Source organism: Andrographis paniculata, unplaced genomic scaffold, assembly GCF_009805555.1.
Source record: "Andrographis paniculata isolate CXL003 unplaced genomic scaffold, ASM980555v1 Contig66END, whole genome shotgun sequence".
Lineage (NCBI taxonomy): Eukaryota > Viridiplantae > Streptophyta > Magnoliopsida > Lamiales > Acanthaceae > Andrographis > Andrographis paniculata.
Genome location: NW_026137602.1, coordinates 5,008,380 through 5,031,528, shown reverse-complemented (window position 1 = coordinate 5,031,528; position 23,149 = coordinate 5,008,380). Strand labels below are relative to the sequence as shown.

Here is a 23,149-nt window from a genome sequence, read left to right as displayed (position 1 = left end):
ACAGGGACAAACTTTTATGCATATGCAGCTCAAAGAGAATATGAGAACAGCCAGCCACACTGACACTGCTATGCAGCTCAGCTGTACCCGGACCGGGCAGAATCTGATAATCACAAGCATCAACTACTCATTTACATTTTTTTGCAATAGCAAACCTGATCCCAATACAGTAAATGACCATTTAAAAATTATCAATAGACAGGAAAACTTACGGAAGCTTCTCAAGGAAATTGTGCATTAACGTTAACCAAAAAAAAAAAGAACTGACAGAAAAATATGCACAAGACTCGACCTTGCTGTTGGCGTTGACCTAACCCATTCAGTGACTGAAGATCTAAGCAGAGGGTTTATTTCATGGACATTCCACAGATAAATGAAACGACTTACCTACTAGGAAATCTGGATTCCAATAACTCCTCCTCCTCCTCCTCAACAACAACAAGGGGGTCACACTTTAACCCTACTAAATAGCCAATTCTACATCTACAATTATAACCTATTTCTTGATACACATTACACTCTCAAGCACTGCTATCACTATTATTGTGATTGTTATTGTTGTTGGTGGTGGTGGTGTTGTTTTTGTTGCGGTGGTTGTTATTATCATCATCCTTGGTGGCAGCGGCAGCGGCATCATTGTCATTGTTGATCTGGTGATGGTTATTGTCACTCCCATGCCTCCTCCTCCTCCCATTCTTCAGCTGCGAAAGCTCGAGCTGCGTCTTCATGAAGTACTGCATCCTCTGCAGCTCCAGTTCCTTGGCAAACTTCATCCTCTGCTTCTCTATCTCCACCAACTGTTGCAGCTTTGCAGTCTCGGCTTGCTCATACACCTCACCAAATTTCAAGATCGCACAAGTCAGCTCCCTCATGGAATTCCTCCAGTTGCTCTCCTCCTTAACATTTCCTCCTCCGCCTCCGCCTCCATCACCTGCTCTTTTCAGCCTCACCACAGCAGCTGCTTTATTCACCGCCCGGGCTTCCCTCTCAATCATTGGTCTCTTGTAGTTTTCCGGAGGCAAACCATCAGAGGAATCGGCAGAATTATCTGGTTCAGACTCCCCGTCAGAGTCGGCAAGGTTGCGTTTCCGGTGGTTGTTGGGCTTCTGGGGCTGTTGCAGCCTCTCCGGCGGGGCGGAGGAAGACCTAAGCCCGACAGGAATCCCCATAGGGACCACCGCCCTGGGATACATACTACTACTACTAATAGTAATAGAATCGATAGGCGGGGTGGAAGAAGAGCTTATCTTAGCGGAAGGGCCGATCAATTCATCGAGCTTGTCGAAAAACTTCCAGGTACTGGGCCCGCCACCAGATGCAACCTTGGCCTTCTCAACCTTGTACTTTTTCTTGACGGTGTCGATTCGATTTTTGCACTGGATGTCGGTTTTGGGGGTTTTGGAGTAATCCTCGCGAGAGCTGACGATGTCAGCAACTTCTTTCCAGTGCTTCTGCTTGAGATTTCCCCGGCTGAGCTCCAAGTACCGTTCACCCCAAGCGTCGATCAAGACAGCGGTGGCGCCTTCGCTCCAGCAATCCTCTCGGGAGCCGGAGCCGGAGCCGGAGCCAGAGCCAGAGGAGGCTTTGTGGTGCTGAATCGGAAGAGCTAGAGTGAGGGAGTTGGAAGAAGGGGGCGGGGCGGCAGCAACGGTGACGGTGATCCTGCCGTTGGGAGGAGAGGGAGAATTGTGGGACCGGATTTCGTCGTCGTCGTCCATGGAGAGGTTAGATCTAGCGTTCGTTCGTTCGTTCGCTCGTTCGCTCGTTCGAGATCTAGGGAGAGAATTTTGGTTAGGTGGAGCGTAGGCAGGCAGGGGGAGGAGGCGACGGGGACGGGGACGGCGACGGCGACGGCGACGAGGATAGGGGGCGGTGCGGACGACGCCGTTTTAGGAATATGATGGAGTTGGACAACAATGATCCCATCCCATCCCCGTTCCCATTCAGATTCATTTATTATTATTATTATTGCTATTGCTATAAGTATTTTATTTATTTATTTATGAATTACGAGCCAGCCAGGCAGGCAGGGACGGCAAAGTCCGAGACGCAGGGCTGGCTCAGGCAGGCACGCCGGCCTCCCTTGGCTATTGGAATGTGGAATGGGTTAACCGTTAACGAACATACAGACATATTTACCTGGTATCGGTATCGTCTTAATTAATTGAATAGGAAAAAAAAAAAAAATTAGTATACATCGAAATTAATTTAATTAACTTTTTTATTTTATTAATCTTTGCATAAAATTAATTAGATTTTTGGATAAAAATGCTGACTTTGAAGGCCATAGAATCCTCAATAAGAGAAAAATTCACCATTTGTTTAGCTAGAAGTGGATCTATTCAATCATAACGTAAGCCTGTTTGATGGAGCAAATATCTGCATGCCAATTTAAATTGTATGGGAATGTAATTTATCTACATAAATAACACAAGAGACTTAAGATTTTAATATCATAACAGATGACGTCTCACTCACCTAACAATTTAATTGTTATTTATTTGTTAATAATTGGGAGTCTATCAATAATAAGTATAAAGTTGAAACATTAAAATGTTTCAGGTATTTTATAACTAATAAGTAAGTAATTCAAAAATATATTAATAAAAATAATTATAAAATTAAATAAAATTACTAATTATTAAGTATTATTGAATGGTAAATGTTACATGCATGGGAGAGATCAAGCCGAGATTTTTCCTTTCGTCTTTGTCTTTTTTTTTTTCTTTTTAATCGATGAAGATTAGTCTTAGGTCATAAGAGAAGAAATATATAAACTATTACTATTATATATATTAGATTGGTAACAGTATTATTATTATTACTACTATTATTTTTATTTTATTTTCTTAGGATTTTCTCTCAATTCGATTCCATTTTTCTAACAGATCGTCTCCGCCCTCCTTCCCTAATCCCACCAGCCAACCTCAACCTCAATCCGTGCCCAATGGCAAGGAGCAGATCGTCGTCCACCCGGTGGAGATACGTTAACCCTGCCTATTACTTGAAGAGGCCGAAGCGTTTAGCTTTACTTCTCATATTATTTGTCTGTGCAACTCTTGTCTTTTGGGATCGCCAGACTTTAGTTCGGGAACACCAGGTGCATTTTGTTTGATTCTTTAACACAATCATGATGATTTTGTTTATCGTTCGGAGTTGGAGGAACGCAGATCTTAATTTTGCTCTTTTTCTGTGACTATTAGTGTACCAAAAAATGCGATCTGGAGATATTTCGGTAGATTTTTGCCTTACTTTGATTGTTTCGGCTTTCCTCTGGTCCTTTTCTTTTAATTATTTCAATTTGAGTGCTGATTGTGGTGGTAGTTACTTGGAAAGTTTGGATTCTTCTTGTTGTGGATAACCAAACTAGATTAATGAACTCTATTTTCGAAAATTGGCCTTGCCACTCCGTTAATGGAAACAAGCACCTCTATTTAATGAAGCGGGTGGGAATGCCGAGCTATGTATTTCCACCGTGTAGAGTTTCTTTCGTGGAAAGCATACAGGTTTTAAGATTTTCACGTAACTCCTGTCTAGACTCGCTTCTAGCATAAACTCTGGACATAGCTGTTTGCCCTTGAATAGATGCAAATTATTTTTTGCTATATAGTTTATCATACATTAACTTGTGTAAATGTTTAAGATGTCCTTACTACGTTCGGATACTATAATCTAACATGAAGATTATATTAACCAATGTAATAAACAGACCCTATACTTTCCTAGATGAGCCAAGCGAAATTGTGGCCTTAAAACATAAAATATTATTAGCAAGAGTTGTCCAACCAAAGCAATAGGCCTAAATGACTGTTTATGTGCTGTCTATTGTGAAGCTGCTTGTTGTGTTTTACATGTACCCCACATAACGGATTGAAATTATAGTAAAGCTAGTCATGGTTTAACTGATGGGCGCTTGCTAGCAAGGAAAACACAGTCTACAATGCGATTATCGTGAATGACGATCCATGTATTATAGATATTATATATCATCATTCTTATGTAGGTTTAAGAGTAGATATCATAGTTATCATTTTTTTTTTCTAAGAACAATTCACACTATTATTGATATCGACAAATCATTATACTATTATGCAGGAGGAGGTGTCGAAACTCCAGGATGAAGTTAGTCGGTTGCAAAATATGGTGAGATTTCAATTTTTTTTTTTTAGTTTCATCTTCTTACTGTGGAATGTTGCTACTTTCCATTTCAAAAACTTGATCATCTACTTCACTTTTTACATTTTGTTCATTATGTTTACAGTTGTGTTTAAATTAAAAGTACATGTTGATACTATGTCTCTGTTCCCCATAACAAAGTCCTAATTTTTATAAATGCCTATGTTTTTTGGTTCTTTTGGACTATTTAAACTTTTTTCACCATAAAACTGCTTTTTGTGTGTGATTCTGAAAACTTGGTTTAATATTTTCAGCTTGAAGGGATAAAGTTTGAGCAGAAAGGGTCAGTAAAGACTAATTTAATCCACAAAGGTAATGATGGAAATAGGAATGCGGATATATCTGATGATCCAATTGATATTCAACGAAGAGAGAAAGTTAAAGATGCTATGATTCATGCGTGGAGTTCATATGAGAAATATGCTTGGGGCCATGACGAACTTCAGGTTACATTTTTAATTTGTATTGATTTAAATGTATATGATTTTGGTTATAGGTGGTAATGATAATTGTGGCTCTTCGCTTGAGGGTTTGGGCTCAGTCAATTTTTCTATATACTCTTTGGCCCTTAATATTGAGAAATTTTCACTTCCACGAAAAAAGTACATAATTTTGGATAATTTTCTACATCTATACTGTACTTTATTTTCAAAATTTCTGGCATAAATGTTGCAGCATTCCATCATTAGTTTTCAACTTTATTACTTCAGCTGCCTTTTATTTTCTTGTTGTCTCAAGTATTTTAGGGATTTATATATGCTTTTTCTACTATGCATGCACTCATCTTACAATAAGTTGTGAGGAGAATATGTTAAGATGGCTATGAACTAGTGCTATGGATTTTTGGTGCCTAGCCTCAAACAAGGAACGGTGTTGATAGCTTTGGTGGACTCGGTGCAACTTTAATTGATTCTCTGGATACGCTGTACATAATGGGATTGGAAGAGCAGTTCCAAAGGGCTAGAGAGTAAGTTTAGGGTAGTACACTTGATGGCCTATTGCTAGATTTCTTTACTCTATATTCTATCTTTTTTCATTTTTATTTGCTTTATTTGAAGTTGAGGTATCCATATTTTAAAGTATGAATCTCCTAGGTACGCAATCACCATACTGTATCTACTTTAGTTAAAAGTAACATCAATTGCTGTTTAAGATTGTATTCTATATTTTTCCTTGTATATAAGACCTATTCATGCTCTTTATATAATAAAACTAATCAGAGAATAATCTATGATGTAGGTTTACTAATGAGACCTCTATCGTAACTAGTATGCTAAGTAATCACTCCTAAAAAAAATAGAAAAGGGTATCTTTAATAAATAATCAGAGCTGTTTCCATGACCTCAAGGCAGAATTGCATGTGGTTGCACTGAATGTTTGCAGTTGATTTTGGATCTGATGCTGTGGATTGCTCAAAGAGTACAATCAATCTTATGACCTGGGTTATGATGCCTTTTACCTGGTTGCTAAGATTGTTTCTGTTTGTGTACTTTATATTCATTCATTGTGCCTTGCATCATTGGCCTTTGTATCAACTTCTTGTAAAAAATTGTCTGCCTTCACGGCAATCTCAATGAAGTAGTCTGTATGTAGCAATCACTTAGATATAATGCTTTGGTAATAGGTACGTGATGACAACTTACCCAACCTCTGTAGGTCTTTCTATGGTTTCAAATAATCACGGAGCATCTCATGCTTGCTTTGGAAATTTCACTCACATCTAGGAGTTTAGCATGGATATGAAGGCAATGTATATATAGTGGTTTATGTGGATGACATTATTTTTTCATGTAATTATGCAACTAGTCCTGCCTAGTCAAGTGACATTTAAACAATTTGATTTGATTTCTTCAGATTAAGAATACAGGAAATTGATGTATTTTCTAGGCATTGTGGTGATGCAATCATCAATGACATAGTTATATCACAAAGAAAATATGCTTTGGACATGTTAAGTGAAATGGGTACTTTTAATTGCCAAGTGGTGGATACTCCTATCAATTGGAGTGTTAAACTTAAAATTCTACCTGGGCTTGTTGGACCTTGGAAGATATTTTGCACTCATTGGAAACCTTAGCTATCTTGCTCTTACACATTCAGACACCACTTTTTGTGTGGTGAATATGCTAATTTTACTAGTCTCTCATGCGACATCCATTTGTATGCAACAATGCACGTTCTTAAGTACATTGAGAGAACTTCTAGTTTATGTCCAAATTCCTCAACATACCCTAGAAACCACAATGAAATTCCACAGCTCTTTAAATTCTTCAATCTTGTAATAATAAATAAATCTCACAGATGGCAGAACATCACCTGCTTATTGTTATGATGCCATAATTTACATCATGCATTTGCAACATTGGAAACTTTGTTAAGTTGAGCAATTAGGTAAATCAGAGTTGTTGAAACTTCTTAACTCGTAGGTTATCATAGTTTAGGCATCTTGTAACAAGTGATCGAAGAACTTTAATTTGTAGATATTTCTGTAAACTGTTGTTTGACACTCGACAAACTGTTCATGGCAGATGGGTTTCTCATTCCTTGGATTTTAACAAGAACTATGAAGCCAGCGTTTTTGAGACCACCATAAGGTTGCTTTATAAGGTTTAATAAGCCTTTAAATTTCTTATATATTCTTGTTGGCAATGTACATTAAAATTTTCTGATACATTTCATTGTTTCTCACTAAGGAAGAAAGGAAACCTTTTTGAGGCTACACTGATACATTTTCATTTCTTGTTAACTTGTGACTATCCAGAGTTGTTGGAGGACTACTCAGTGCATATGATCTCTCTGGAGATACACTTTTCCTTGAAAAGGCTAAAGATATTGCTGACAGGTTACTGCCTGCATGGGATACTCCTTCTGGCATCCCATATAACATTATTAACTTGAGCAACAGGAACCCACACAATCCTGGGTGGACGGGGGTAAGCTGATAGTTGTCAATATCTTTACCTGGGAATGCTACACATATATCCTTCCCTTATATTTTCAAGCCACATTCATTTTCTTAGTGATTGTGTGTGCCCTTGGTCCTGGCATTTATTTATTTGTCATATCCGATTCCTGAAATGCCATCAAATCAAAATTTCAACATTCTTTACATGCTTGTGACTGACGACGATCTTCTCTGTTGTACTGTTCAGGGTGACAGCATTCTGGCAGATTCTGGCACTGAGCAGCTGGAGTTTATTGCTCTTTCCCAGAGGACAGGAGATTCAAAATATCAGGAGAAGGTATATACAATATTTAATTTTCATTTCTAGGCATTAAATATATTGTCCCGCAGCAAGTCAGAAGTTACGCCCATTGAAGTGAAATTAGTGGTCTATATCCATGAAATGCAATCTGTATTTGGAACATCATTGTTGACTGATAAGAACTCATGGAGTGATTTCTCATAACCAACAAGCTTATGTGATTTGTCTTCCCTTGTAGCAAGTTTCATATTTCTGTATCTTGATCTTTCAGGTGGAAAATACCATTTTAGAGTTTAATAAAACATTTCCTCCTGACGGTTTACTTCCCATTTATATTAACCCGCATAGAGGGACAACATCTTATTCAACCATAACTTTTGGAGCCATGGGGGACAGGTCATTGTCATTTCTTTTCTTTAACTTGTTTAAATTTCTATCTTATAAACACTTTGGAATGTGGATGCCATCATGGTAACCTAGGGTGATTATTGGGTTTTCTAATATTTACTTCCAACACACTGATGATCAGCTTTTATGAGTACTTACTCAAGACCTGGATACAAGGAAATAAAACTACTGCAGTGAAGCATTATAGGTAATATGTTTGAATACTATGTGTGAAGGTATTAATATTCATCTGCCTTTACTATCATTCTTATCACATTTCAGATTCACTTCTGTATTGTGCATATGCGCTCCTTCTGCTACAAATATTTACATGTTTTAACGTCAGGGATATGTGGGAGACATCAATGAAAGGTCTTCAAAGCTTGGTGCGGAGAAGTACTCCGTCTTCCTTTGCTTATCTCTGTGAGAAAATCGGAAATACTTTAACAGACAAGGTGATTTGTTTGTTATATGTGGGCAATGAAGAGTGTTATAAATTAGAGGGATTTTGAAAAATCTCACATATTTGCAGATGGATGAACTTGCATGTTTTGCCCCAGGAATGATTGCATTGGGCGCTAGTGGTTATGGTCCTGATGAAGCTAAAAGTATGTTATCTTTGGCTGAGGAGGTACGCACCCCAAATTTTAGTCGTTGAAATCCTTCATGTGTTGACATGCATGTGAGGCCGAGAGTTCATTGGATTAGGGCTATGAGTCTATGTTTATGAACCCTTCTTCAGCTAGCTTGGACCTGCTATAACTTCTACCAGTCCACTTCGACAAAATTGGCCGGAGAGAACTACTTCTTTCATCAAGGGCAGGTATGGATTCTGGTTGCTCTTTTCAATCTTCATTGGAGTAGCTTATGCTAGGGGTCGTGGTCCTTGTTGTTTTCTCAGATGGTAATTTTGTATTCAGGACATGAGTGTTGGTACCTCATGGAACATTCTGAGGCCAGAGACTGTTGAGTCACTATTTTACCTCTGGCGTTTGACCGGAAACAAGACGTATCAAGAGTGGGGATGGAACATCTTTCAAGCATTTGAGAAGAATTCACGAATAGAGTCGGGATACGTTGGACTGAAGGATGTGAGCAGTATTTGTTTTTTTTTTTGTGTTTTTTTTGGGTGGGACATGCCCATCTGTGAAGCTAATTTGGGTTTCATCTGTTAGTATTGATCCATCATCTTCTTCTGCTTCCCCAGGTGAACACTGGGGTAAAAGACAACATGATGCAGAGCTTCTTTCTGGCAGAGACGCTGAAATATCTGTACCTTCTATTCTCGCCTCCGTCGGTGATCCCGCTTGATGAGTGGGTCTTCAACACTGAAGCCCATCCAATCAAAATTGTGACACGGGATGAGCAGGCAGCCAAGCAAGGAAAACGAATGGAGATGCGAGCAAGGGCCAGGAAAGAGGGGAGGTTTCATGAAGACTAGGAAAGTGTTGGGGATATATTTGTATTGTACTGAATTGAATTGAACTGCATTGCATTGCATTTGCATGGTCGAGACTAATCCTCTGGATAGGAAGTAGAAGAAACCAAGCGGGGAAGAGGAAGAGGAAGAGGGGAAGAGTCGGTGGGGGTGGTTTCTGAGATGTGATAAGCCAGCCTCCCCGCCCGCCCTGAGAGCGAGCATAGTAATAGTAATAGTAACAGTAATAATAATAGCCGTTTTGATTGCATTTTTACCTGTACCTCTCGGGGCTGGTAGGGTAGGAAGGATAGACATGTAATGACTAATGATGATATGCTCCCTTCAATGGCAGGCAGCAATGTTTCTTTCTTGTTCAACTCACTATTTACATACACACATGCATTGCAGAGAGAGAGAGAGAAAGGGAGAGGGAGAGGGAGAGGGAGAGAGATGTCAATCATATTGGGTGGTGGGTGATGATGATAATAATGGGTGCCACCCTTGTCCTAAGAATACACACGATTCTCTATGGGATGCACTGGACAGGGCAGGGCAGAAGTGGTGGTTGTTTGTCCCAAACCGTGATCCATTATCTGCATACTTACGAATGCTGACTTGCGGCTGCTGCTGAGTCGGAGGAAGGGAGGGCGAATCTGTCAAAACGGAAGGAAGGAGACAGTGGGAGGGAATGGAGGAAGAAGAAGAGGGCAGAGCGAATCGAATCTCAAACAGACAGACAGACAGACAGAAAGAAAGAAAGAAGCAGAAACAGAATCAGAAAAGGGCTGCCGGGAGTGGGAGTGGGAGTGGGAGTGGGAATGAATCTGCCTGCGAGACACAGAGAGAGACAGTCAAAGAGCCTGAGAGTGAGTGACACCCAAAGAAGGGGCAGTGCATGAATCAAATTCGAAACCCTAATAACATCACCCAGCCACCCACCCGGGTCCAATTCCAATTCCAATTCCAATTCCAATTCTTCTAAGCTCCCTTCACTTCACCTCGCCAGCATAGTACAGTGTGTATCTTCCATCCCATCCCATCCCTTCCCCACCTTCCTTCTTTCTGTCTCTGTCTGTCTGTCTGTCCGTCGTAATTAGTAAGCTACTGGGGTGTAAATGCCGGCCACTTCGCACCTTCTCGCTCGCCTTCGCCGCCCCAGAAGACTTCCCTTCTCCATTCCCACTATCACCATCATCCACCCCCCCGATCACCGCCGCCGCCACCACCACCACCACACCGCATTTCTCCATCACTCCTCCCACTCTCTTCCTTTCTCCCGTTTCCTTTCATCTCCACTTGTTCCTCTGCCGACTGCCTCTACCAACCTAGCCTCCCACTGCTGCGTCATCAGAAGAAGTTAGTCTCACTCTTACGCTACAATTTTCACGCCTTCATTAACTGTTACCTCTCTCTCTCTCTTTCCCTTTTCTTTTCAATTCATATATACATACATACATATATATGTGTATATATATTTACATTCACTCTGCTGCCATCTGCAGCTTTTCTCACCAGAGCTAAAAAGATTCACAACATTCTTCACGTAGAGGATCATGGGTAAAAACAAACCGTTTCTCTTTTCAGTTATTTTAATATTCTATTTCTTCAATTTCGTAGAAAAGCAAACTAATTTGGAATTCAACTAATGCTATAGAGACATCATGCCGATTCAACTCAACTGGTCTTTTCTATTATATCATTGTTTATAGCTCGTCAAACTTCTTTTCACAAGAAATTCATCCACTTATGTTAAATCATAATATGTACCTCCATGCATTATTTGTTTATTTATTATTATTATGTTTTTTCATGAGTCAATATTTAAGTTTGTTTATTTCATGTAGCCAGAAAGCTGTCACAACAGCACTTTGGTGCAACTTTCTTGTTTTCTCTCTCAAATTTGGGGTGTGGTTTTCTACCTCGAGTCATGTAATGTTGGCTGAAGTTATTCATTCTGTTGCAGATTTTGCAAATCAGGTCCCCCGCTCCCCCCCCCCTCTTTTTTTTTTTTTTTTTTCAATCCTCATTATTTGGAATACTTCATAGCTTCATTCAATAAATTCTTATTTGTCCATTATTGTGAATTGTGAATCTACTTATCCTTGTAACAGGCTCTTCTTGCATATGGGTTAAGTAGCTCACGGCGTGCCCCAGATGCTCTTCACCCGTATGTCTTCATTGTGTATCTATCTGTATCTTTAACTATACTTATAACTGACGTACTCCTTGTATTTTCTCCTGGAACACATTTGTGTTAAAAAAACTCACTTTAACCTTATAATACAAGTTATCAGTAACTATTTTTCTATAGTGATATTCCAGTTTTCTGATTTCAAGGTTCATCCATCAGCCGGAAACTTTTAGATTTCTTATGAGCATCTTCTGAGACTTGTTTCTCAACAGAATCATATCACCGTTGATGTTTTTGATCTCAGATATGGTTATTCCAAAGAGAGATTTGTCTGGTCTTTGATTTCTGCTGTTGGTATATTTTGCCTCGGTTCTGGTGCTACTATTGTTCATGGTGTTCAAAATTTGTGGACTTCTCAGGTAGTTGAGTGTTCAACTTCAATTTGGATGTCTGAAATGTGTTTCAACCTGCATTCTCAAAATAAGATTAGATTTTCCATGCTATGTTAATGGGGCATTATTAATGTCTTTTATTTCCTTTCAGCCCCCTGAACATATCGAGTATGCTGCTCTAGTGATTGGTGGCTCATTTGTTATTGAAGGTAGAATACATTGTTATGAGTAGACTATTTTGTTCACTTTAAGATAAAGGAGATTTCTACTATTCCTTGGGATATTTTCAAAATCATCTTACGATCAGAAGCTTTTCCCAGCTATTTCCCTCGTTGTTGCTATTCGTGCTGTTAGAAAAGGTGCTGCTGCAGAAGGAATGAAAGTGAGAGACTATGTTTGGCGTGGTCATGACCCAACTGCCGTAGCTGTCATGACAGAGGTGGGATCTTGTGTTTATTGGTGATTAAAAGTGATTGAATTAATGAATTTTAAGCGTGTGTTTATATGTACATGTGCTTGATCAAACACAGTGGGGGACAAGTGCTACATATGCTCTCCTCTCCATTTAAACTTTGAGCATAGTGTTTTTTTGTGGGGATCGGATAGAGCATAGTTTATGTTGATCAAACAAAATAATGAGTTGATGACATACAATCCATATAGCTGATCTGGCTTAATGCGTAACGATATAGATGGTGATGATTATATATGTAAGTGTGCTTCGTTAACATTTTGACCTGTCTTGTATACTGATGGAGATCAAATAAGCATTAGTGGACCAGAGATTTGAATTTGGTTTGTTGTGTTGTGTCAGAGAAATCCAAAAGGAGTAGACAATAGGGATATATTCTGACATACCAAAATAAATAAATAAATAGTAAAATATCTGAAGCATTCCGCCAATATAAGCTTGGAGAAATCTTACCGCTAGTGAATTACTTTCTTTCTTCAAACATGAAGTTAGATATTATATTTTTTTTTCTAAGGTGTGTGCTGCTATTTGCAATATGCATTTATTGTTGATGCAATTGGGGATGTTCTAAAAATGTTACGATACTGCCAATCAAATGCATGTGCTGGGGGATTAATTATATATATATTCTTACCACCAGTGAATTACTCTCTTTCTTCAAACATGAATTTAGATATAATTTTTTTCCGAAGGTGTGCGCTGCTATTTGCAATATGCATTTATTCTTGATGCAATTGGAAAAAATGTCCAAAAATGTTAGGATATATATATATGTCTTGGGCCTTTCTGGAATGATATCTTGAGTGCTTCTAAGAAATTGAAACTGTTAGCAGCTGCAACATTCATACTTAGCATGCATCAACAAAAAATGTCTTCCATTTAGTTCCATGATTTGAAAATGGAAGTCCACTTCCGTTTGGAAGAATCTGCAACTCTTTTATAAGAGATACTTGTGATGGTTGGGCCGTGCCAACTTGGGTTCTTTCATTTTGTTAAATTATTGTTAGTTATGCTTATTGATCTGCTCAACCAACACCCTCTCCCAATGTCTAACATAGTGAATGTCTAATCATGTTGATATTGCAGGACGGTGCAGCTGTCACTGGCCTTGCCATTGCAGGTGCATCATTGGTAGCTGTGAACAACACAGGAAACGCAATATATGATCCAATTGGTTCAATTATTGTTGGAAACCTATTAGGAATGGTAAGTAGCACAGACATCGATTTTGTTGATTGTGAAACTTCATAGAATGTTATGTGGAACCAATTTTCTACTTCAAGGTAACAGCTTTCACATCTTAAGTTTTCAAGATATAAATTCTGATTATTTATAATGGAAAGGTTGCACTTTGACGACTTAAAGTAACTATGATGTAATCAAGCAAAAGCATTACATCACCTTTTTGGTTGTGGTCTCCATTCTCCAAGTATCTTTATGATTCATCAAACTTCAGTTCGGCCATTTCATCCTGGTTTTATCTTTAACTTAGTGTCTGAAATTTCATAATGAGTATCAAGAAGGCTTGGTTGGGTGGTGATACCTAGAAAGCACGCTATTTTAGTGCCTTGTACTTCCTCATGCATGCTGATACAGTGAAGAATATATTTTTTAGTGTGAACTTATTCGCCAGGTTAAGCCTAATTAATGGATAATATATTGCAGGTTGCAATATTTTTGATTCAGAGAAACCGCCATGCTTTGATTGGCAGAGCAATTGATGATCATGATATGGAAAGAGTGCTTAACTTTCTAAAAAGTGACCCAGTACTGTGATGCATATATTCGACCCTCCTTTGCTAATTGATAACAAATTGATATACTAGTCAAATAAGCGTGACATTCTTTTGTAGGTTGTGGATTCTGTATATGATTGCAAGAGTGAAGTGATTGGACCCGGATTTTTTAGATTCAAAGCTGAGATAGGTGATACCTTGATTCATATATATGGGCATTGGAATGCTTTCACTTTGCAAGGCTGTTGGATATAAATATTTAATATGATCTCCCATTTTGTAGATTTCGATTCAAATAATCAAGGTGATATATATCTATATCATGATATTGTGTTGTAGATTTCAATGGTGTGGTGCTGGTGCAGAATTATCTTAACAGGACAGGGAGAGAAGAGTGGGCTACACAGGTGATTAGATTGTTCTCGGTTTCTTTGGACTGCACTTGATATATGTGTAGCCAACTTTTTGGTCATTTAAGCATTACTGATATTAAATTAATCTTCATGCTTGGATGAATAAAAATTAGTACACAAAGTTGATGAAGGTTGATGTTTCATTTTTCTTCCTTGTTTGAGCATGCATAATATGTTGATGAGATGAAACAGTTTCGGGAGGCTGCAAAGGAGAAAGATGATTCAGAGTTGCTCAAGATCATGTCCAATTATGGTATGTTACTGTTGGTAAAATAAAAAGATAGTAGTAGTAGTAGTTGTTGTTGTGTGTGCTGTGGTATGTAGCCTGTAGTTTCTTTATGGTGGTAACAGGTGAGGAAGTGGTGACTGCACTGGGAAGTGAAGTGGATCGGCTGGAGAAAGAGATTCAGGATATAGTTCCAGGCATTAGACATGTGGATATTGAAGCTCACAATCCTATCACCCTCCCCTCGTCATCTTGATTGTTGCTCAGGGTCGTTGCTTGCTAAGTACGAGTATATTTGGGGGGGTGGTATTGTATTGATATATTGACTCTGCCTCCAATGGGGCTTGATTGCTATTACATGATGAATGATGCAAAAGGGTTGAAAGCAAATGAATGAATAAACGAATGAATTGAGGACAGTATGCGGAGAATTTAGACTAGTGTTTGGGAGGGGAAGGGGTAGTTGTTCTTGCTGTTGAACTTGTCTTTGTCTTGTCTAGCCTCCGTTACAAGTGGCATGAGAGAGAAACTCGTCATGGAGATTCCATTCCCCAGTCAGCCATTATATTCAATTTTAATTGCAGCAAGGATTGCTTGCTTGTTAAGAGATTCTCTGTGGAGGCAGAGGGGGAGAGACAGGGGCATGAAATCATACATTAAAAGTAATTTTCATTATAGGAGGAGGGAGGGAGGCAAATCAGTCAGTCTGGTGTAGTGTAGTGTAGAGTGTGTGTTAGTGTAACTCAGCAGAAGCAGGAATAGGCAATGTGGTTCTTCTTTGACACGTATGGTGACAAAAATTCATCAGCAGGAGCAGGAGCAGGAATGTGAATGTTTGCTGGGGGGACAAGGATCCGTGTCCGCCCAGACGCTATTCGCCTGCCAGCCACATTGGCATAGAACAGCCCCGATATGGCTGGAACATAAACATCACTCTCCGAGCACATGTAAAAATCAATTGCCTTCTCCAAAGCCTCAGAATTCAGAATCCCTTCCTTTCTTTCCATGGGCAGGATAGACTCCTGCAGCACCAAGCATCATCAACAGGGACTTATTAGTTGCATCAGATTCAAACTAGCAAAAGCAGGTTCTTTGATTAGATTAGAGCATTCAATATTCAGGCAGGCAGCTACTACAACTACACAGCCTGACAGCCACGCCACGCCACGGCCACTTGGGAGTATAATAACAGTAGCAGTTAGTTACCTTTGTGTAGGTTTTTGGGAATAGGTCCTTGAGAGCATAGAGGTTGTTGTGCCATCTGGTCTGTGTCACGTACACCACCGTCGTGCCCTTGTCGAAACCCATGTTCCTCAACAACACTCCCACCTCTTTCGCCCCATAACAGCTTTTCTGCGGGCCAAGCTGTTGCCGGCACCCCTTCTTCTCCAACACTTCCATTCTCAGGTCCACTGCCACAAGCTGCCCTCCATTCGACGACGACCTCAGGCGGTTAACCATCAACTCAACCACTTCACCAACTTCTCTCTGGGGCTCAAGTGTTCCAAACATGCCCAAGCATGCCGCCGGCTCCACATTATTGTTCTTCCTCATGTTCACTGAAGGGAAGTATGTAACTATCTTTATATTTCCCCTGGCTCTGAAAATTGGTCCGATGTGTTCTGCTACATATTCTTTGGTAACTCGATTAGGAACCTTCACCACTGTAAGATTATGGCCCGATACCCCCCAAGGCATTGATTTAACAACTTTGACTGCGCTCTCTAGGCTCTCTATGAATTTTTCAACACTGTAGACATCTTCAAACTCCCTGAAAGTTACACAAGGAGAAAGTGCGTACTTAAGTGGTCACAGATGGGAAAAAGTTAGAGATGGCCCAACACACTGCTGTCGCCTGCCTAACCTATCATCACCGGTAGCACTTTGTCTAATTTTTGGGATAACAAGCACAGCCCGTAAATATCTTGCAACCACCACTGCATCAGCAATCTGTATACGGTGAGGGCAATGTTAGTTTGAGATGGAAGATCTAGGGCGCCCAAAAGATCATCCGAAGATAGATGTTCATTAATGAGGACACAAGTAGAAGTGATAGATGGGGTGAAGCATGCTTTCCATAGACTAAAGACAAAATAAGCAGGCAGTAGTAATGAGTTTGTTATGTAAAGACCAAGAGCATGCAGCACAGGTATCTACAATGCAGAACTTCTGTGGTGGCTGCTTAAGCAGCAGCAATCATCAGTATTATTGGAGCCAAGTTTATGGTTGGATTCAAAATACTCCCCTTATATTTGAAGAATGAACATCAAGGATCAACATAATCCATAAACCCAAAATGCTGGGGAATGCCCATCAAAAGACCGAAGATGATAATCAATGAAGAAATATGCAGAGGTTCTCACAGAACAAACAAACAAGATCGATCTGGAGGGGAATCAATTGGAGCATTCTGTAATCTAAGACAGCATAGCATAGCACCTAGCTAGGGTGATTAGGTGACGTAAACCTGGGAGACATGGAATTCCGGGCCATTAGTCAGTGAGAAGGTGACGTAGCCTCGCCATTCAACCGCATCATCTGCTTCGTTGTTATCATCAGACCAGACAAGACCATACGAAACGAATCAAATCTTTTATACTGTAGTACATTAATGCCAAGTTAAGAAAACTTGAAAAAAAAAATTGATGAGGTAATTTGTAACTCACCAAAAACTGGTTTCTGCCAGCAAGGCTTGAGGTTGAAACCCTCAGCAGGCGTCCGATTAAAGCCATCGTCATAGTCATCCCCTTTTGGTCCATCTCCATGGACTGAACCTTGAATGGGAGTGGTCGTGGTAGTGGTAGCGCTCTTCTATAATCAAACATTACAAAATTCTTTCAGTCAACAGTTGAAACGCGTACGTACACCGGTCAAGTCCATCTTGATGATGAACTCACTGGCTTATATCCCCGTCCTTGCTAAATTACAGCAAAGAAAACATCTTCCAATCGTAAGTTACTAATCACATACAAACAGCAGTAGCACTAGTAGTTGGAGGACCGGAACAAAATAGATTCACATCCGAAAAATAGCTAACAACGCAACAAGTGAAGTTTGAAAGGACAGAGTGGACACGAAATGAGAGAGAGAACCCTATACGGTTTGATTTTAATTTTAATTTTAAGTTTATTTTGGGATTAAAGCATAGCAATAGCAGCAACGTTCTGGTGAACGAACATAGAAAAATGTATTCTGAAAGGAATTCACAATTCGGCGCAATAAGCAGAGAGGGAGAGACGAACGCGAGGAGGAGCGTAGTAGTAATCGCGTTTAACCATGGCGGCGAGTATTAGGAACATGGTGAGGGTGAGGAGTCCGGCCAATACATGTCTGGGATCGGCGCCCAGGGCCAGTGCCATTGCCATTGCCATTTCCACTGCCAATTGAATTGCTTCTTCTTCTTCTTCTTCTGCAGATCAGAGCAGAGCAGAGCAGAGCAGAGCAGACAGACTTTCCTTGGGAGATGGGGGTACGTGTGGTTATCGCCGCTCGATCGAGTTCACTCAGAGTCACTCTTTGAGTATGTTTTGGTTGGAGGGTTTAGGTGTATGTATGGGAAGTGAATTGAATTGCGCTGAAGATGGAGCTCAGCCTCAGCCTCAGGTTCAGCTAGGTGGGGTGGAGTGCCGTAGGTATCAACTCAATTCAATGCTCATTGTCTTAGTCTTAATCTAAATCTAAATCTAAATTACACCGCAGCACTCCTCCCACCCACCAATCTCTCCGTCTCGTCTAATCTTTCTTACTTACTAATAGCAGTGGTGGTAGTGGTCTTATTCTTACTAATTGCTACTACTTACAACCTTTCTTCCTCATTTGTTGGCTTTTCTTTTTTTCTTTTTGTCCTTGGGTCTCTGCCTGCCTGCCTGCCTGCCTGCCCGTGTGGTTGTCAGTGCCATAACAGTGCGTAGTGCGGACGTGTTAGTCTCTCATTAATTACTACTACTACCACTAATTAATAGTGTAATAAAAGAGCATACACCATATATATCCTCTTTTCAATCCCAAACTAATGTTAACCTCTTTCCCCTGGCCCTGATCGGATCGTGGAGATCCCTTTTATTTTATTGAATCCGGGAATGAAACTTGATTCACTCCATCTATATCACCCCGTGCCCGTATACAAATTGAAATTACATAAAATAAAATTAATAGGAACTAATCTAATCCTGTTGTTTCACTTTTTGATTCAGTCACCATTAACATCTCGTTGCACAGCTTCTTGGGTAGTTGTTGCAGCGCCACTCCCTCCTGCCACGCCTGCCCCACCGCCACTCCTGGCCCCACTTCCCTCACATACACCACCACTTCATCATTCCATGGCCACGGATGCTTTGCTGAACACACACCACCACCACCACCATTATGAAGAAGAAGAAGAAGAAGAAGAAGAAGAAGCACAACAACAACAATAAGGATAGTTACTTAATTAGTTGCCCTTTTTCGACTTACATGGCTTTGGGAATCCTAATCCTTGGAGATACCCTCCTTCTCCTGCTCCTGCTCCTGCTCCTGCTCCTGCAAGGTTCACAACTCCATCTCCAAATTCATAAGCTATATCACAAGGCTGCTCCGTTGCCGTAACTTCCTTCACCTGCTGCACGCTGAAGTACAAAGGCGGGGTCGCATTGAGGATTCCTGAGAGCGGGAATCGACCACCTGCGATTAATTAAGGCATGCAAACAGACAAAACCCCACCGCTATCATCCATCCCCGTCAACACCAAAAATTTCATACGTAGAGGAAACCAAGCCAAGCCAATTGAGGTTAGGTAGGTACCAATGAGTCGCCCATAGGTTTTGCCATCCGTGCCCCTAAATATTGCCTGCAAGTTAGTGAAACCAGCACAGCACTCAATCCTAGAGTACCTCGCAAACTGAACAAAACTTCTCAAGGATAGGAGTAGGACAGCTCAAATAACAGTTGCATTGCATGCAGGTTATAGAAAGAAACATGACCTTCTGGCAGGAGTTGATCCAGGCAATTCCAAGTGGTGCTGCCCAATTTAAATGTTGTAAGTGCCGCTCAAATCCAAGAAATCACAAACTCAATTCTCACGGGGGTAGATTAGATTACCTCCGCTTGTCCGGCAATTCCAAAACTCCAGAGACCTCGCACAATGTCCACCAGAGAGTAGGCTAGATGCACTCTTGTTCACCAACTTGGGATCTTCATATCTTCTCCCAGCTATCTCCCAGGCCATTGATATAAGTCTACAAGATGTTCAAAGAAACAATTCATCTCCCCATTTCTTCACTTCACACTTACTTAATTGGGCATAACATAATGATAACTATGCTTAAGAGATGCAGAAAAAATTCGACTCCAGATGAATGAAAATTAAGAATTCCCTTGTCAATTCATTCATTCATGCCAATGCCATGGATAGTCGACGACACAAACCAGTGCACCGACCTTGGGCTTAGAAGGGACAGCAGGTGATGTCTCCTTTCCTCTGGGATGGCTTCAATCTTTTTCCTGACCAAATTAACCAAAACAACTACAGTTGAGCATGGTCCAACTACATAGGTAGGTGTATATCCTCAGCTAGAATCAATCTCAAACAACATTCTCAAAGTGTTTCACGTTTTTCCAACCCGAACTTGATGAAAAGACAAGTGAACATCGTGATTGACGAACTACTACTACACCAACCAAAGATAGGAGGCGGGGTTATATGAAGAAGGATCCAACGGAATGAGCTCCTTTGGGGGATCAAGAAACGTCACCACGTCTTGCTCGTCTAAGTAGTAGTCTCTTCCGCTGTGGTACTGCATCATTTCCACTTGGGCATTTGCTCGAGCACTTAATCTGCGTGTTTTGGCGGCCCCCATGCTTGCACGCATCATCGGCCTCCAGTAGCGTTGCCGAGGGAAGGAAAGATGTTGGGGCGGGGGCGGCAGCGGCTGTGGGTGCGTGGGCGTGGCAGTAGTAGCTCGGCCGTGGCAGGTGAAGGGGGTGGAGATTGGACATGCTTCCATTGTCTCTCCGTCGTCACACACTCACACACACACTCGTCAGCCGGCCCGTCAGTGGCAAAGCCAACAACCCTCCGCTCCCCACCGAGCCGAGGCAGTTTGTGAATCTAAAATGGAGTGAAGCCCGAAATAAATAGATATTTTGGAAAACACTACCGATATGGAGGCCGGCCCATTTGTTTGATTAATAGAAGATGCAACTAGTACTAAATACTAAAATTATAGAGCCCCTAGGATAAGAGGACCAGGGCCTGCAATGTTTACAGCCCAAATGAAATGGCTTGTGTTGTGTGGCGTGGCGTCCATATTAGGAAGGCAAGCAGCCGAATCAAATCACACAAAGTTTGTCGTGCCTGTAAAGCTCCTCCTCCTCCGCACCACGGTGAAACCTAGAACCCTATAATCGTATAGCAATGGCGTCGAACGCTGCTGCGGCTCCGTTCTGGAGAGCTGCCGGGATGACCTACATAACCTATTCCAATCTCTGCGCCAATATGGTCAGGCAGTGTCTCAAGGAGCCCTACAGATCCGAAGCCTTGACCCGCGAGAAGGTCCATTTCTCCGTTTCCAAGTTTGTCAATGGCACGCCTGAGAAACCAAGTATGTTACTTTGAACCGTCTTTTCCGATCCTTTCTTTCTTTATTTATTTCTTATTGGATGCAAGGTTCGTTCCCTTCCCCTCTTTCTTGCTGATTGATTTGTGAACCTTCTTGCCTGATTTTATCAGATCCTTCGGATTTTTCTTTTGCGGTTAATTTTTTATAATGGCCAATGTTAATGGAAGCCTTACTCCGTGCATCATGATTATTGATGCTAGAAATAATGAGAATTTTGATTGTTGGTTATCGAAGCGCTGATATTTTGGAACCTTGCTTTATCGACTCTCATTTATCTTTGACAATTTGTTAACGTGCTCGGTCGTTTCTATAAGAACAAAATATGACGCTGCAGTTCGAAGGATTTCCGCCTCCAGTTGTCTTCTATTGCATTGTAGTTCTTTGCTCCCGAGTGAACATTATTAAATGCCATCTATCATCTTGGGTTTCGGTTTTCCATATTCATCAGAACCCTTTTTCAGGCAGCAATAGTGTATTGGTTGATGTGAATGATTTTATTATCCTGCTTCAATTGGCGAATGATCATCCTTATAAAGTTTTTATCCAAACCAAAATACGTCATTGTCTCCTTTAGTTCTTTCTAATCAAAAGTGGCAGCTTTTCTTATGCTTTCTAGCCTCGCGCTTAGTTGTGGAATTGTATTTGAGTCCATCGAGAGGTATATATATATTTATTCTAATCACATCTTGTGTCTATTCATTTTGTGTGTGTGTGTGTGGTGGGTTGAATTGCTGTTTAGGCCTTAGGTATCAACAGATCTTTCATGCATAGGGAGTGATAGGATTGGAATACATTATATATTGTTTTTGATTAGGTGAAGGACCAAATGACAAGAGTTTGATATTCTTGCACGCATGCAAACAATTAAGTAAATGTGAAACAGTTGAGAATCTAATGGTAACAGCTTCTTACTGTGGAAAATAAGGGAGGGGGGAGCAGCATAAAATGTTTTGGCCTTTGCTCAGTGGTATAGTGGAGGGACTTACAATGAACACTTGTTGTAATAATCATGTTTGATCATATGATTCTTGGCATACTAGCTTGCTAGGCTGATGCATTTGTCGGGTACATGTGGTTTTCTTTATTCTTGGCCCATTGTGAATTGATATCACTTGTTGTCTTGCTTTGAAAAAGTTACTGCCTGCCTTGTTCTGACTGAACTTTGTTATGGGTTTGTTTGTTTCTCCAGCCATCCGGTCCGATGCATCTGAATGAGGCTGGACATAATGTGCAGGTGTTCTTTGAAGTCATCTAGTTGAACTGCAGCCTGTTTTTCTTTCTGATCTGTTTCCATGTTGTTTGAAACTGTCTGTGAGCTGTGATTCCCCGGCAAAAATGACAGTATTTGTTGCCTGAGATGGGATCCAATTTGATAATAAGAATAATGAGAGTGGATTGACTTGGATTTTATGATAATACCATTGACACTTGCCAATAGCTGCCTGCTTCTCTGAGGTTATTCACTGTGTTTGTAATGGTGAAAAAAATTATTTATCAATAAGGTTGGAAGTTGCACACACACACACATATATATATATATGCATATATTATATTGTACACGTATAAAAAGGTGTTGCTGGGTAGACAAGCATCGGTCAGGTGGGTGAGGTGGAGTTTGGATAGTTGTTCACCTAACTGCGGTGTGGTGGTTAGCCTCATGACTATGCAAAGCAAAGTCATTGTTGCTCTCTCTCACTTTTGGCCTTGAAGCTACATTTACTCACCTTCAGTTAAGACTGCAAAATATAATCTTTGATGCTGCTAATTCATTGGTTTTTACCGTGTCCTCCTTCCGGATTGTGACTGAGTCAATAATCCTCACGTATAAACGATGATGATTGAATGAAGTTCGATTGATGTTTTCACGGCTAATTTATCTTATATATATATATATATATATCAATTCGCAGACTGTTGACTCTCTCCATCAAAATTTTATATATGAATATTAATTATTATTGTTATTATTATCAACATACACATGTATATCCAAG

The 23,149-nt window shown here is 40.4% G+C and overlaps 6 protein-coding genes across 9 annotated transcripts; 3 read left to right on the top strand and 3 right to left on the bottom strand.

Annotated features, from left to right (window-relative positions):
* Positions 1 to 496: 496 nt before the first annotated feature.
* Positions 497 to 1,967, bottom strand: LOC127262827 (trihelix transcription factor ASIL2-like). Its single transcript, XM_051291659.1, has one exon. The coding sequence runs from the start codon at positions 1,716 to 1,718 to the stop codon at positions 522 to 524; it is 1,197 nt and encodes a 398-aa protein (XP_051147616.1). The 5' UTR covers positions 1,719 to 1,967; the 3' UTR covers positions 497 to 521.
* An 868-nt stretch (positions 1,968 to 2,835) lies between these two features.
* Positions 2,836 to 9,566, top strand: LOC127263040 (mannosyl-oligosaccharide 1,2-alpha-mannosidase MNS1). Its single transcript, XM_051291964.1, has 14 exons — positions 2,836 to 3,100; positions 4,096 to 4,143; positions 4,431 to 4,622; positions 5,031 to 5,143; positions 6,705 to 6,770; positions 6,938 to 7,109; positions 7,329 to 7,418; positions 7,654 to 7,778; positions 7,912 to 7,977; positions 8,116 to 8,224; positions 8,302 to 8,400; positions 8,512 to 8,592; positions 8,690 to 8,860; positions 8,977 to 9,566. Exons 1-14 carry the CDS (start codon positions 2,948 to 2,950, stop codon positions 9,208 to 9,210), a joined length of 1,719 nt encoding a protein of 572 aa, XP_051147921.1. The 5' UTR covers positions 2,836 to 2,947; the 3' UTR covers positions 9,211 to 9,566.
* A 105-nt stretch (positions 9,567 to 9,671) lies between these two features.
* LOC127263041 (metal tolerance protein C4) lies at positions 9,672 to 15,004 on the top strand. 2 transcript variants are annotated; one of them, XM_051291965.1, is made up of 13 exons: positions 9,672 to 10,545; positions 10,692 to 10,746; positions 11,034 to 11,166; positions 11,301 to 11,356; positions 11,625 to 11,739; positions 11,864 to 11,921; positions 12,033 to 12,151; positions 13,271 to 13,390; positions 13,850 to 13,951; positions 14,038 to 14,110; positions 14,260 to 14,327; positions 14,526 to 14,586; positions 14,685 to 15,004. In XM_051291965.1, exons 1-13 carry the CDS (start codon positions 10,305 to 10,307, stop codon positions 14,813 to 14,815), a joined length of 1,332 nt encoding a protein of 443 aa, XP_051147922.1. In that variant the 5' UTR covers positions 9,672 to 10,304; the 3' UTR covers positions 14,816 to 15,004. The 2 variants fall into 2 exon arrangements, with proteins under 2 accessions (XP_051147922.1, XP_051147923.1); XM_051291966.1 differs by having other exon boundaries at positions 10,462 to 10,545; positions 11,038 to 11,166.
* Positions 15,005 to 15,211: 207 nt separating this feature from the next.
* On the bottom strand, positions 15,212 to 18,402 carry LOC127263043 (protein MANNAN SYNTHESIS-RELATED 1). Of its 3 annotated transcripts, none has more exons than XM_051291967.1 (6): positions 17,802 to 18,402; positions 17,226 to 17,370; positions 17,027 to 17,100; positions 16,424 to 16,509; positions 15,766 to 16,330; positions 15,212 to 15,581 (listed from the first exon to the last, which is right to left on the bottom strand). In XM_051291967.1, exons 1-6 carry the CDS (start codon positions 17,928 to 17,930, stop codon positions 15,303 to 15,305), a joined length of 1,278 nt encoding a protein of 425 aa, XP_051147924.1. In that variant the 5' UTR covers positions 17,931 to 18,402; the 3' UTR covers positions 15,212 to 15,302. The 3 variants fall into 3 exon arrangements, with proteins under 3 accessions (XP_051147924.1, XP_051147925.1, XP_051147926.1); XM_051291968.1 differs by having other exon boundaries at positions 17,027 to 17,097; XM_051291969.1 differs by having other exon boundaries at positions 17,226 to 17,367.
* A 117-nt stretch (positions 18,403 to 18,519) lies between these two features.
* On the bottom strand, positions 18,520 to 20,656 carry LOC127263044 (uncharacterized). Its single transcript, XM_051291970.1, has 7 exons — positions 20,215 to 20,656; positions 19,975 to 20,037; positions 19,636 to 19,772; positions 19,518 to 19,555; positions 19,339 to 19,384; positions 19,012 to 19,218; positions 18,520 to 18,896 (listed from the first exon to the last, which is right to left on the bottom strand). The coding sequence occupies exons 1-7, from the start codon at positions 20,538 to 20,540 to the stop codon at positions 18,718 to 18,720; spliced, it is 996 nt and encodes a 331-aa protein (XP_051147927.1). The 5' UTR covers positions 20,541 to 20,656; the 3' UTR covers positions 18,520 to 18,717.
* Positions 20,657 to 20,864: 208 nt separating this feature from the next.
* LOC127263045 (ATP synthase subunit epsilon, mitochondrial) lies at positions 20,865 to 22,592 on the top strand. Its single transcript, XM_051291972.1, has 2 exons — positions 20,865 to 21,137; positions 22,345 to 22,592. The coding sequence occupies exons 1-2, from the start codon at positions 20,951 to 20,953 to the stop codon at positions 22,368 to 22,370; spliced, it is 213 nt and encodes a 70-aa protein (XP_051147929.1). The 5' UTR covers positions 20,865 to 20,950; the 3' UTR covers positions 22,371 to 22,592.
* The last annotated feature ends 557 nt before the right edge of the window (positions 22,593 to 23,149 follow it).

Excerpts from the sequence above, each read along its gene's own strand:
- LOC127262827 (XM_051291659.1), bottom strand. The coding sequence starts at position 1,718 with ATGGACGACGACGACGAAATCCGGTCCCACAATTCTCCCTCTCCTCCC.
- LOC127263040 (XM_051291964.1), top strand. The coding sequence starts at position 2,948 with ATGGCAAGGAGCAGATCGTCGTCCACCCGGTGGAGATACGTTAACCCT. Across the intron at positions 7,779-7,911 it reads TTTGGAGCCATGGGGGACAG|CTTTTATGAGTACTTACTCA; the intron begins GTCATTGTCATT and ends ACTGATGATCAG. Across the intron at positions 8,861-8,976 it reads GATACGTTGGACTGAAGGAT|GTGAACACTGGGGTAAAAGA; the intron begins GTGAGCAGTATT and ends CTGCTTCCCCAG.
- LOC127263041 (XM_051291965.1), top strand. The coding sequence starts at position 10,305 with ATGCCGGCCACTTCGCACCTTCTCGCTCGCCTTCGCCGCCCCAGAAGA. Across the intron at positions 10,747-11,033 it reads CTTCACGTAGAGGATCATGG|CCAGAAAGCTGTCACAACAG; the intron begins GTAAAAACAAAC and ends TATTTCATGTAG. Across the intron at positions 14,111-14,259 it reads TAGATTCAAAGCTGAGATAG|ATTTCAATGGTGTGGTGCTG; the intron begins GTGATACCTTGA and ends ATTGTGTTGTAG.
- LOC127263043 (XM_051291967.1), bottom strand. The coding sequence starts at position 17,930 with ATGGCAATGGCAATGGCACTGGCCCTGGGCGCCGATCCCAGACATGTA. Across the intron at positions 17,371-17,801 it reads ACTACTACGCTCCTCCTCGC|AAGAGCGCTACCACTACCAC; the intron begins GTTCGTCTCTCC and ends GTTTGATTATAG. Across the intron at positions 15,582-15,765 it reads TCCCAAAAACCTACACAAAG|GAGTCTATCCTGCCCATGGA; the intron begins GTAACTAACTGC and ends TTGGTGCTGCAG.
- LOC127263044 (XM_051291970.1), bottom strand. The coding sequence starts at position 20,540 with ATGGAAGCATGTCCAATCTCCACCCCCTTCACCTGCCACGGCCGAGCT. Across the intron at positions 19,773-19,974 it reads CTGTCCCTTCTAAGCCCAAG|ACTTATATCAATGGCCTGGG; the intron begins GTCGGTGCACTG and ends AACATCTTGTAG. Across the intron at positions 19,385-19,517 it reads GGATCAACTCCTGCCAGAAG|GCAATATTTAGGGGCACGGA; the intron begins GTCATGTTTCTT and ends ACTAACTTGCAG.
- LOC127263045 (XM_051291972.1), top strand. The coding sequence starts at position 20,951 with ATGGCGTCGAACGCTGCTGCGGCTCCGTTCTGGAGAGCTGCCGGGATG. Across the intron at positions 21,138-22,344 it reads TGGCACGCCTGAGAAACCAA|CCATCCGGTCCGATGCATCT; the intron begins GTATGTTACTTT and ends TTGTTTCTCCAG.